Source organism: Orbicella franksi, chromosome 11 (genome assembly GCF_964199315.1).
Source record: "Orbicella franksi chromosome 11, jaOrbFran1.1, whole genome shotgun sequence".
NCBI lineage: Eukaryota > Metazoa > Cnidaria > Anthozoa > Scleractinia > Merulinidae > Orbicella > Orbicella franksi.
The window spans coordinates 22,928,465-22,941,038 of record NC_138155.1 but is presented as its reverse complement, the minus strand read 5'-3'; the positions used below and the strand labels follow the sequence as shown (position 1 = coordinate 22,941,038).

The 12,574-nt window shown below is 39.0% G+C and overlaps 3 protein-coding genes across 3 annotated transcripts in view; all 3 read left to right on the top strand.

Annotated features, from left to right (window-relative positions):
• The window catches only part of LOC145503022 (uncharacterized), a 33,020-nt gene extending 23,172 nt beyond the window's left edge, over positions 1-9,848 (top strand). Inside the window, exon 9 of the mRNA XM_081482448.1 lies at positions 9,797-9,848. The gene's annotated coding sequence lies outside the window, so the exon portion shown is untranslated. The remainder of the gene's footprint in view (positions 1-9,796) is intronic.
• On the top strand, positions 1,345-9,370 carry LOC145503023 (uncharacterized). The gene is made up of 9 exons (XM_081482449.1): positions 1,345-1,831; positions 2,690-2,940; positions 4,608-4,728; positions 4,822-4,907; positions 7,295-7,342; positions 7,910-7,957; positions 8,184-8,332; positions 8,755-8,794; positions 9,246-9,370. The coding sequence occupies exons 1-9, from the start codon at positions 1,507-1,509 to the stop codon at positions 9,354-9,356; spliced, it is 1,179 nt and encodes a 392-aa protein (XP_081338575.1). The 5' UTR covers positions 1,345-1,506; the 3' UTR covers positions 9,357-9,370.
• Positions 9,849-9,979: 131 nt separating the features above from the next.
• Positions 9,980-10,887, top strand: LOC145503024 (uncharacterized). Its single transcript, XM_081482450.1, has one exon. It carries the CDS (start codon positions 9,997-9,999, stop codon positions 10,513-10,515), a length of 519 nt encoding a protein of 172 aa, XP_081338576.1. The 5' UTR covers positions 9,980-9,996; the 3' UTR covers positions 10,516-10,887.
• The last annotated feature ends 1,687 nt before the right edge of the window (positions 10,888-12,574 follow it).

Genomic DNA, 12,574 nt, shown 5'->3' with positions numbered 1-12,574 from the left:
TAACCCAGACTAGCTATTTTCCTCCAGAAACTTCATCACTTTCGGAGTCCAACATAAGCAAATTAAACCAATGTCTTACAAAGTCGACACTTCCGAGTTTCAGTTTCTATTATAGAACCCCGGGCAAAGAGCCTTATTTTAGATTAAATTATTTATACACTGGCCACTTCTCCGGCAAATTATACCCTATTCTAGCTCATGTGACCATTTGACCGTCGTTTTTTGCAGCACAAACAAGTGTATTCATGCTTTATCCTTCCTTCTTGCTGAAAATCGAAACAACTTGAACCTCAATCAAACACGGCGCCAAACTATAACTAGCCATAATACCAATAGGCATCGTCGCTTACGCTTATGCTTTTTGTGGGACAACCTTTGTCGAAACCTCTGTATTTGGATGACCGTATGACCTTCGCTAATTGGTGTTCTGAATATCGTCGGCAATCTTCGTGTGATAATTTGTATATCTGAGCTTTACCATGGTCTCAAATATTTGGATAATCATGGAAACTGCATGTAATAGGCCATTTCCGAGTTGTTTTTTGCCTCTGTGTCAAAACGAGTCTAAGTGCGAAACCATTCATATGAAAATGAGTTCTGCCTACAGGTTCATATATTTTTATGCAAGTCAAAGTCATTTTCGTCCCTAGATTAGTTATGAAACAGAGGCACAAGGAAACTCGGAAATGGCCGATTGACTATGGAAGGAGCAACCTGGCTCCCAGATTCTCACTTCTTTCGGCTGCACCTAGAGAAAAGAGATCCCAGGAATGAGGTCGGGTGCTGTTCGGGAAACTTCGCCATGCAATCGTATCCGAGCTTAAAGTAAACGTTTCATTCAGAAATTACAGAATTAAACTCTTTCTGACAAGTCTATGCAGTATAGAAATGCTATTATTGCAATTAAAATATGGAAGTGACCAGAACTGAGTCATTTTGAAGAAAGAGGAAACAAACACATTGCTTTCATACTTGCGGGTTTTGACTGATCTATTGTTTTCTACATAGCGCACGACTAGCCTCAGTTAACTGTAGTACGACCTAAACTGAATCACCGTCAAAAATACTCAATGCTGCATTACACTCTACGAAATTTTAAAGAAAAGAATTACCGACTGAAACAAAGTTCAACCAGGTCTAATCATTATCGGTAAAGAAATATTAGTCTTGCCTTGTTAATTATAACAAGCCTGCGGAAGTAAATTTTCAACTTCGAAAATGGATCGAAAGTAGCTGAAATTATTTATTAGGGACAAAGCGTATTGCTGAAGACAAAGGGAACAATGACAGTGTTGTTTCGAACTCAGAATTGTCGCTGTACTTTCGACTGGGAGGGAAGACGTGTCAAGATTCATCTTGTAAACTTGTGCGAACAAGCTGGAGCAACATCTGGAAGTTAACTTTTCTGCTCTCTTCACAACTTCACTAGTTCTGGATCATTCGGAACTATTCAGGTCGAAAGGCTCTTGTCTTTTAAAATATAAGCTTGTGCGCTGGTGACATATCATGAAGATATCACTGGCGAAGATCTTTATAACGATGTTATTTTACATCGAGACTACGTTCCCAGAATCCATCAAAATTATCAGGACTCTAAAAGGAAAAAAATTGAAAAATGGCGAAGATTCGTTTCACATACTTCAGTCAGTATGCTACCATGAAAATACTGGATGTAGCAGTTATTGCAATACATCCTTTACCACAGATGAAACAGACAATCACAGTCGTTGCTTGTGCTCCTGTACCTGCTCCAAAAGATGTTACTCTACAGTAACTTATTTCGAGAACAAATGGAGATGCCTGAAAAATGAAGAGGTGCGAAAACAACTCGGTGAGTAATTTGTTTTTTTATTTGTAATACAGTAGATGACTGATATTCATCATCTGATGGTCATGAAATAACGATGACAATGAAAGTTTTGCTTCAACAAACTCAAGACTGAAATTGATGATTCGCCCTGCGTTTTGAATCTAGTTATAGAGGTAGTTTATGTTTCCTTTGCAACATTGTGATACACATATCGCTGGATAGTTCAGGATGTTTCCTAGCTCTTGTCGACTCTTTAGTTAGACATATTTTAATTAAGTCATCACTGATAAGTATCGACCTGCTAATATTTTCTTCGATATTGCTTATCCGGAAATTGAAATCGAAACGCGCGGTCTCGACAGCGAGACTTAATTAATGAAAGAGTTCGAATACTACAAGTGATCTCTCTACCTAAATGCATGCGAGCGCGCATGTTCAAAACTGGTTTGATGACTCATTGAGCTCCTAGTTACTACAAATGCACAACGGGGCTATTTACGATGATGCTGATCAGATTTTCACGACTGGCTGGGTTTTAGACAAATTATGCTGACTAGAAGCTTAAGGCGGGATGCATTGCTTATTCAAGGTCGTCCAATTCACTTTTGAAAATATTCTCCATTTTGTTCAAATCCAATAATAATTCGTTTTGTCAATTGCGTCATTGATAACAACCCTACCCCACACTGGAGTAACAGACTTTAGCCTGGGAAGTGTGGAATAACGATTGTATGTATATGATAGGGATCTACGGGTGCTACATGATCCTGCATGTTATGAGATGTCAATGGTTACGTTTTCATTCAGACTCTGTGAACAAAACTCGTTTTTCTTTCTCGCCAACCACTAAATCCATGCGATTTTTTCTTTTGGCAATAGGCTGTGAGATAAATGCGACCTTATTTGATGATGAAACGGAAAAAAGCAATTTACGTACGCTCGCCCCTGTGAGTAATAAGAAGGCCAGGAAAACAAAGCTTAAAAATCCTAACGGCTCATGCACAATAAACGTCAGTTCTTCCTGGTACATTGAATGTCTTGGTAAAAAGGTTCCTCTTGGACTGCACGCCAATAGAACAACGGAAATGTTTCTTCTTCAGCAGCGTGAAAACGGAGCTTACTTCATTAAGGTGAGAGTTGGTTTAGTCTGTCGATGGTCTGTACATATACTATGATTTGCAGCTGGTACACTCTTTCCTTTTAGGAGAATATCGAGACTGAAATTTGCCAAATTTTAAGGATATTTTAAGAATAAACCCGGGGTTGAGATATTGCAAAGAATATAATTTTGTTTGATGAAAATTTGTAAATACAACACAATGATGTGTTTTTAACTAAACCGTATGAAATTCTTCTTTCTCTAAACGGCAAACCTGGTCAGAAAGCAACAAAAACATCACTAGCCGTATGTTCAATGCCAAAAACATTTCTGAAAGAAGTTATGGGCGCCATTTCAGGCTTTATAGCCTGCAGTGTGGCTCCAAAATTACTTATACACCATCCAGACACCAAATACATTCGAAAACTGAAAAATGTCATACGTTATAACCTAAGAATATTCGAATATTTTTAGCCTAACATCGATATCAGCAGAAAAATAAGAATATTGAGCCTCGGCCAGATAAAACAATATTCTTATAGAAAGGAGTGTATTCGAGACTACTCATTCGAAATGAAGACTGTCATGCCTTGGTTGGTTTTCGTTAATTCACTGACAAAGAAAAGGGCTATGAAGCGCCATGCTTCAGGTTATACTTACTTCCGCCATCCTTCCGCAGTGGTGGAATATTGACCTAAATTTGTGGACTCAGCGGATAAGTATTCAAATAACGATAAGGCCAGGGAAATTATTAGAATCTTGACAAAACGCAAATGAAAGTATTTCTTAATTTCACCGGCATACCATTTGATTACCGTTAACATCATGGGTGACAAATTACCCTAACAATCGTGTTTTTTTGACTTGTTTATTGTATGGAGAAATTTTGTGTCGAACATTGCCATGGCAATTTTGCAATTTTATATCTAAAATTATAAATTAACACTGAAATTTTGCGCCAAAATCAAGGAGTAATTTGTCAGCCATGATATTTCTATCGTAATCACACAAACGCTTTAAAATACGAAAATAGCCAAAAAGAAGTTATTATTGCAATTCAGATAATTTAATATTGATCTCAAAGACTAGAAGCGACTTAGTTATTTTAAATATCATTAAAACACTTATCTTAAGGATTATCTACATGAATTTACAATTGTGATTATTCTAACAGAAGCTTATCCCCATCAGATTTTCCTTATTGGGAAAAAATTAATAGAGCGATTTTCACTGGCCAGAATTAATAATAATTAAGAAACAGAAAACATGTACCGTGTTTCTATCGAGTTATAGAAACACGAGTGGACGTTTGGGAGAACGAGAAATGCTGTGGGAACACGAGTGTTTCTACAGCCTTTTCTAGTGAGCGAGTGTAGCGAGTGTTTCTATAACTCGATAGAAACACGGAGAACATGTTTTCTATTTCTTTTAGAAAACAACTCGACCAAAAAAATGGAAAACAACTTGATAACTTTGATTATCAAGATGTAAATTCTCGTTGCTCGCGCCATCATTACGTCAACAGCTCGTGCTAGTTCTATGTTTCCATCGAGTTATAGAAACACGATTTTTAACCAATCAGCGTGAGTATTTTCTAAAGGCTGTTTTCTAATAGACAAATAGAAAAGGGAAGATAACACACTTCGAGGTGATCCTCTGATTCTAAAATCACCTGGTAATTTTTTTCTACTTAAACAGGTCCATTACACAACTGCTCCCATTTTCAGAGGAAAGGTCATCAACCTGGGCATCACGTGCAAGCCGCCGATCCCTATCGCGGAAGGTTGTCTGCTATTCAAACTAGAAGGAAGCTTTACATGTATGTATCGCGTGTGATTTCATCTTTACGGTAAATCTATATCAGGTTGACACGATGTTCTATAGTTTTTAAATTATCTTTTTACGTTGGCAGGTGCTCTAGATAGATCAACAGAACCCATCGTTTCCTCAACGATAAATCCTACCATTTCGTCTGTAGTAGTAACGCCTCTATCTACGGTAAGGGCAGCATTGCCTCGAAATTATTACAAGTTAAGAGAGCAAGGAGGTCTAAACATCAGTGCCAATTACCAGGTTCAGGTTTGAGCCCTGGCCGCGTTCGTTCACAGTTGTTTGGTTACATTAACTTTATTTTCACGGTTTAAGATACTTCTTTCCACATGGAAAATACAAATGAGTGGTTCTACTGGCGAACTGTTAGTGCAGCCTATCAGAATTCTTGGGAAGGTGGAGGGTGAGAAGGTATCAATGGGTAGTTCTACAAGTGAATTGTTAGCACGGCCTGTAAGAATTCTTGAGAGGGTGGAGGGGTGAAGGGAGGGGGTAATCTGTGCTGGTGCAGCCTCCCATCGGGTATGGGGGATAGTACATGTCTAATGGCGCCCCTAGTAGTTGCTCCGCTGTTTATGTTACATAAATCAAAGTGAAGTTAAGTGCACACTGATGACAATCTGGTAGCCTACAAAAACGGCCGTTCTTCTTCGCTCGCAGGCTTACAGTCTGGTATTCCACGGCAATGTTCTTTTTTCCATAAAATAGAACGGACTGTTCTTTTTCCCAATGCAAGTCACTTTACCTCAACGCTTTTAGGTCATTCATGCATCGATGTAACAAAATGTTAAATTGATATGTCTGAAGTTAAAACTCTCAAGTACAGCATATCGTAATAAAGTGTGCATAAAATGTGTATATTGGATATCTTTTAATTTAAGCTAAAACGGAACAGGAAATTAATACTATTTCTATGCAGACGCTTTTGAAAACAGCTAGTAAGTTATCAGTTAGTCCAATTCAGGTAGTTTGGTGCACGCAGATTTGTTCTTGAATTCATCCCTTTGCCGGACAGACTTTCGTTTTTCAGGCTTGGTAGAACTGACAATCAATATTTATTTAACAAATAAAGAAGCCGTGTATTACTCTGCGATAAAACACGACGGGCATTTGAGAACACGAGAGAAATGTAGGAAACACGGGCAGCAGGCGAGTGTTTTCTACATTTCTCGAGTGTTCTCAACTGTCCGGAATGTTTTATCACAGTGTAATACACGGCTTAGGCTTCTTCATTTGCTTTATGATATAGAGGTAATGTGGCGAAAAACAAGGAAACACTCTTTATGTATGTTTTATATTCTGTTATAAAATAACTGAGATACTATGCACGCTCTGATTGATCAATAGAGTTGCTAAACCTACATGTACCGGAAAACCATCTATGGCAGCTCCATGCGGGAACTAGAGAACTCGGAACTCTAGCGATAACAAATGTAATAAACAGTTTTGCCTTTCACTGGCTGAGAGATCAATAACAGGAATATCTTTTCATTCAACATATACGTGGAATTTGCAAGGAACAAAAGGACCAGAAGTTGGTCGTCATATAAAGCTTTATCTTTTCCACGGCAAAAATTTTACGCCGACTCCGGTTACGCTTGAGATTAAAATTAAGGAAGTTTTAACCCCTTTTTTCGGTGCTTTCCACGGTCTTTGGAGGACGAAGTCAGCCTGGCTTGACTGATCAATTTGGGTTGTCGAAAAAGCAGGGAAAAGATTTCTTTCTATCAGAAATTTTGAGTTTAAACTCAATGCATGCATGCATAACACAATAAATGAATTTGGTATCCCGGCATAAGCTTAGCTTTCAAGCAATAGTTTTCATTTAGCAAAATATAGAGAAACACTGACTTCATAGCCTTCAGCGCGAGCATAAGTAAATAAATTCTGGATAAATTTGGGAAGGAGCGTTTCTGTAACTAACCTTTATTTCATTCGCAAAACTTTGGAAAGTTACCTTTAAACACTGCGTTGAATCACTTCGCCAAGCACATGAAGTCTGGACTACTTGCACACTTTTCGTACAGCCTTTTAATTTCGTGATGACCGATTCCACGTACGAATCCCTGCATTTTCCCGTCTTTTTGCCTTTCACCGTTAACCTTTTCCATTCCTTTCTGAAAACTTTCTTAGCGTGAAATGTTTCCGTCGCGTTGCTCTGCGGATTTCGTGTCCGGCGCGGAGTCTGTGCTTTCATTCTTTCAGTCGCTGTGATTGGTTTGCCGCGTCATCTCATGAATTTGATGAGAATAAGCAACTCGATCACAAAAGTACAATAAATTTTCCTCTCATTGACAGACTTTTTCTATAGTTATTTCACGAGAAAAGCTTGCAAATCACTCGCCTAACGGCTCGTGGTTTATTGCGCCAGTCAACCCATAGAAAGAGTGGTCTATTGCTTAAGTAAAACATGGGTTTTGGGCCAATTAGAGCTCGTGCGCAGGGTCCTGTCTATATTATAAATGTACATCTAAAAGGACAAGTTAAAACAATAAACTACAAAAAAGAAATAATAATAAAAAAATAACTGTAGAGATCCTTCTATTTCTCCGCAGACGTATTTTGAGAAAGCCACTGCGTCGGTAACGATTGATCCCACCCAGGTACGAGCTTTGTAACCGATCTATATCTATCTCAGTACAAATTGTATATTTCACGCATGCGTACAAATGCAGGCCGGTTTGTTCTTAAATTCCTCTCCGATAAAAGACCTTCATTTTGTAGACAAGGTAGTGCTGATGATCAATGAATTTGGCGTTGCATACAGCTGTTTCGACAAAGGCTGTCTCACAAAAGCGAAAAAGCGTATGCGAGACAATCCGATTGGTGTTATGACCTTGTTATGAGTTGTGACAGCTTATAGTTGCTTGTTTGAGGTTCACGGTGTTTCAGCAGAAAGGAAGGGGAAGCGTGAATACACGTGTTTGTGAGTTCTGTGAACAACTTTAGTTTCAATCAAGCAACAGTAAACCGCGCGCCATTACCCATAATACCTTTGGACATTGTATAGTGTAGCGCACACTTGTACGCATGTGTAGGACTGCCTTTTTCAAAACCGATAGCTGTATGTGTTTTTTTAGAACTGCAAGGTACAGTATCACGAAAATAAACTCCAAGAATATAAAAAGAAGAAGAAAAATCAAACTCTAAATTGACCCTTTTCTCTACAGACATATTTAGATAAAGCTTCTCCATCAGCAACACTTGGACCTACTCAGGTAAGAATCTCCAAGCCTGCTACATGCCTTTCGACTATGGGGACACTAAATTTGGGCTTCGTTTTTTTTTCCCGGTTCGTTACCAAAGAATTAACTGACCAGCCGCCAGTACAGTGCTTTAAATGAATTGTGTTTGATAGGGGGCTAGTTAGGCCGTTCTCTAATATTGTAGTCTTAAAGTGGTTTCTTGGTTTCACCAGTTTTTGATCAGCGTTTCTGTTCTCAGGCCATCCGACCCACCTCAGGAGGAAAACAGAGGAATGATCAAGTCAGCTCGTCTTCGCAGCAAGGGCTCGTAGTGGGAGTGACTGTTTCCGCGGCACTTGTGTTGTTACTAGTTGCTGTACTTTTTATCTGGCGACGTCGCAGATTAAGGTAAGGCCATTTGATAAAATTTAGGGCTTCGTGTGAACGCGGTTGACTGTCCATAAATAACAAACGAGAACAAGAATTTCTAAACATATAAATATCGTTATGTTTGTGGCACACCAATGTATCTATCCGAAAAAACTTGTCCATACCTGCACGAGATTTGCTTCAAAACTGTACACTTTCATGGCTTACACTAAATCCAGCGCCATCTCAGTGACAATTTTTAACAGGACTTAAATAAGAAGTGTCCGAGGGATTGTTAACAATAAACATTGCTGAAAACTAACTTTGGGTTTATTACAATGCCAAAAAAAGGATTGCTACAATATTTCTCTCTTGTAGAGTAACAGGCATGTGTTTTTTGGCTTACGCGCAGCTTGGTTTTGATTTTCGGCTTGATTGACACGATTATTTATTACTCACAGAAAGAACACTCGTACAAGTACCTCTGATCAAACCAACCAGGTAAATAAGTGAGTTTAAGTTTGACTTACTCTATCAAATTCTAGCCGCATCTACACGTTTAAAATTAAAATTTTAGTCAATTGCAAGATCATGATGGAATTAGGCAACTGATCTAGGATTACATGTTCTTCCGATATGGATGAGCATCATCCGGGAACATGCGATTACCTCAATGGACCTCTCGTAGCGGACTTCTTCCTCCTCCTGGGAGCAAAGAGTCTGGGAAAAAGATTGGGATGTATAACAGTTGTTTTACAGTTTCCAACCTTCTGAGGTGCTTATAGTTTTCATCCTTGTCAAAAAGCAGGATTTCTTGATGAACTGCGAGTTTCGATCCTTAGCCTAAAAGGACTCACCATTGTTGTCAGTCAATACTGAAATTTTTATGATTGCGTTATTTTCTAAATTGTTTTATGATATTTTTGTTATTGCATTGAAATTGTTTTACTAGGATACATGTACAGTGTCAAGAAATACGACGACGAACTCAGAGTTGGAGTTAGAGGAACAGAATGGTTACGAAATCTGCAAGGAACCATTAACATGTAGGCCGATGCATTAAATAGGCTGGTTACAAATCAGTCATATCGGTTACTTCTTTTCTTTCTTTTTGGCTGGAAAACGGCCATAAAGCGTCTCATAATATCAAGAACTAAGCTTGTACATGTTGTAAGGCACCGTTTGGTTCTCCCTTGTGAACAACATTTACCATATATCATACTTTGGGAATGGCTCAGTCTCCCTCAAAGGTCGCTATTCCAGTCATCATGCAGTGCTACTCCAAGCACTGGGACTGTTGACATAAAACGGGGCGGGAGGGGGGGGGGGGTGGGGAATCAAGCATCAACATCAATAAGGCTCCCTGCAGGTATAGGATTGGAGCGAACTATGACTTTGTAAAATGGTGTCTTAATTAATCACTCGATACTTTTTACGGAATTATTGTACTTCTATTATGCTTACAGATAGTGATATTAATTTATGCTGTGCTGTCCTTTTCAGCAATTTATGCTTCTAGATATGAAGTACCTCAGCAGCAGGTTTTACAAAGACCATTATGCAACCAAAAGGCCATCTCCTCAGAGGGCAATTCTCATTCAGACGGTGCATACGCTGCTCTTAATATCCCAGAGGGACACCATATTTATGGGCCTGGAAATGTACAGGAACCAGTTTACAACGTTCTCCAAGATCCTAAAAGAATGTCCCAAAATTATGGCTCTTGTAGAGACCAACCTTTGTATTATGCTTTGGAGGACCTATCAGTTAAGGACTCAGTGGAGTCTGATAATAATGGCCCTACTAATGCAGAACCAGTGCACAACGTTCTCGAAGACCCTGAAGTAATGTTCCAAAATTATGGCTCTGGCATAGACCAACCTTTGTACTATGCTTTGGAGGACGTATCAGTTAAGGAGTCAGAGGAGTCTGTTAATGATGGCACTACTGAGCCAGAACCAGTCTACAACGTTCTGGACGAACCTTACACAGAAGACGCAGAAGAACCTGGATGTCATGGCAATGTAATTGTGGAAGGTCCAGTTCCCAACACCTTGGAGGAACCTAATCGTTACGCTGGTTATCCATGCAAAAATGAACAGGTTCATAAAGTTCTCGAGGCGCCTGGTCTTAGTGGGGCCAAAACGACTGATGGTTATGACCCAGCAAGTTTCCGAGACCCAGAGTATGACGTTCTTGAAGGCCCAGAGACAGATGAATGAAGTGAAGATGGCTTGTAATGAGACAGCTCGGAGATTCAAGTGGCTAATACTAAAAGAACATGACACGAGAGAGAGTTCTTAACATTTTGATTTACTTAAAAATAGTATTTTGTGCAGTGACTTAAGTCAAAGGAACTATACTATAATATACTGCTATCATACTGCCGTCATGTTCATCATAAAACACCAAAGAGATAATAGTAAACAGCAAAAGAGCAAGGTTGGGCCTATATTGAAAAAAAAAATCCTAGGTTTATTGCAAACAATTGAATGGATAGATACTGCACATAGTCAAATATTTCAGAATGCATGTGCCATTACTAAATATAGGAAACATGAAGAATGGTTTGATTTCGGTGTATGGTCAACTCTTTCTTAATAGACACCTTCATAAGACAGACACCTGGTGTTTGTCCCCTCCATTTCTCAGTCATTTTACTGTAACTAAACTTTCTAAGACGGACAACTGACACTTTAAAACCTAAACGAATACTTTAGAAGTGCTTTTTAAGTAAACGGAAATGTAGGTACTTAATGTTACAGCTGAAATACGAACATCGCTGCTCAAAAGAACACTATAACGATAGACGTTTCTTCAACACCTATTACCTATTACATATTATAGGTTCACCTTTACTAACTCAGAATTACTCTCGCCATTTTGCTTCGACTCTCTTTAATCTATAAGCGGACAACTGGGGACGGTCCCGGCAGCCGTGTCCTCTCTCGGTTAGTGGGGAGAATCGAAAAAGAGGGCGGGTGACGAGAGGGGCAACAGGCTATGTCCATATGAAGTATATATACACATTGGGAGCGAGGTCAATTAATTGTGTGGCTTCATAGCTCAGTTGGAAGAGCATCGCACCGGTATCGCGGAGGTCACGGGTTCGAATCTCGTTGAAGCCCTGATTTTTTCAGGCCTCTTCTTTCCACTTGCTTAAATTGGAAAATTTACTGCGATGATCATTCTTCACTTTCAGGCTATGTCCATCTTAGAACTGTGCTGACCGCAAGCAATAGTACCAGTCAGTAGACTGAGAGCATGATAACGAAGACGGACACGCACAAATAACTAACGCGCGTAGTAATAGGTCAGGAACTGAGCGAATGGGCTGAAGCGGTGAAAAAACCCCTCTCGCGCAGATCGCATTTGACTGAGACCGACAACCTTGCAAGCAGCCTTGGTACTGACTTTCAAGGGTAGTTCCCATGTTAGGATATTGTATCTTATCATTTTCTACTTCATTCACGCGTCATAAACCGGAAATTTGAGTTTTTCTACATGTTAGAAGGTAATCTTGTAAAACAAGAATATGCGTCGCTTGACCTTACTTGTAAGTGAAAAACTTATCGTCAAAAACATTTTATTCAAATGTAGTGTTTCACCCATGTCCTCTAATAAATGAGATTAACGAACTTCAACGTAATCCGGCAAGTACATGTAGTTAATTTCAAGCGACGTTTATTGCTTTTTGACCACCTTAATGTATGTCTATTTTCAAACTAAATTAAGTTATCCTTGAGTATTTTCCGGCCTCTAATGAGTTCCTGTGAGAAATTGTATTCCATTTTAGTTCCCGAGGCGTGAGAACCTAACGCTTCATTTAGCGATATTATAATCGATAGTGTCTTTAAAGGATACGTACTTGGGAATTGAGCCGTTTTTCCGGCCACTGTATATTTTTGCCTGCTAAGGCTACAATTTGAAATAAAATCCTGAAGTCAGAAAGAGAATATATGCGCGTTTGTGCTAGGTAATCTTTGAAATAATGGAGTATTAATAAATAACTTCTTGTCATTGGGATTTTGATCACTTCATTCAAAACAAGTTGACCATTATAGGGAAGTAAGGGGCTAGAAGAAATATTGGGCACAAGTATTTAAGTTAAGTTAATGTATATTGGAATGAAGTAGCTTCAACAGTTTCGATTGTAGATTTTCAATTTTCATTGACATAACCTTTCAACATGAAGTAAATTACTAAGAAAACGGTGATACCCATTTTGCTAAGCTAGTGTGACAGGAGCATAATCGGCGCTGGTGCATGATGCTGTTGTGG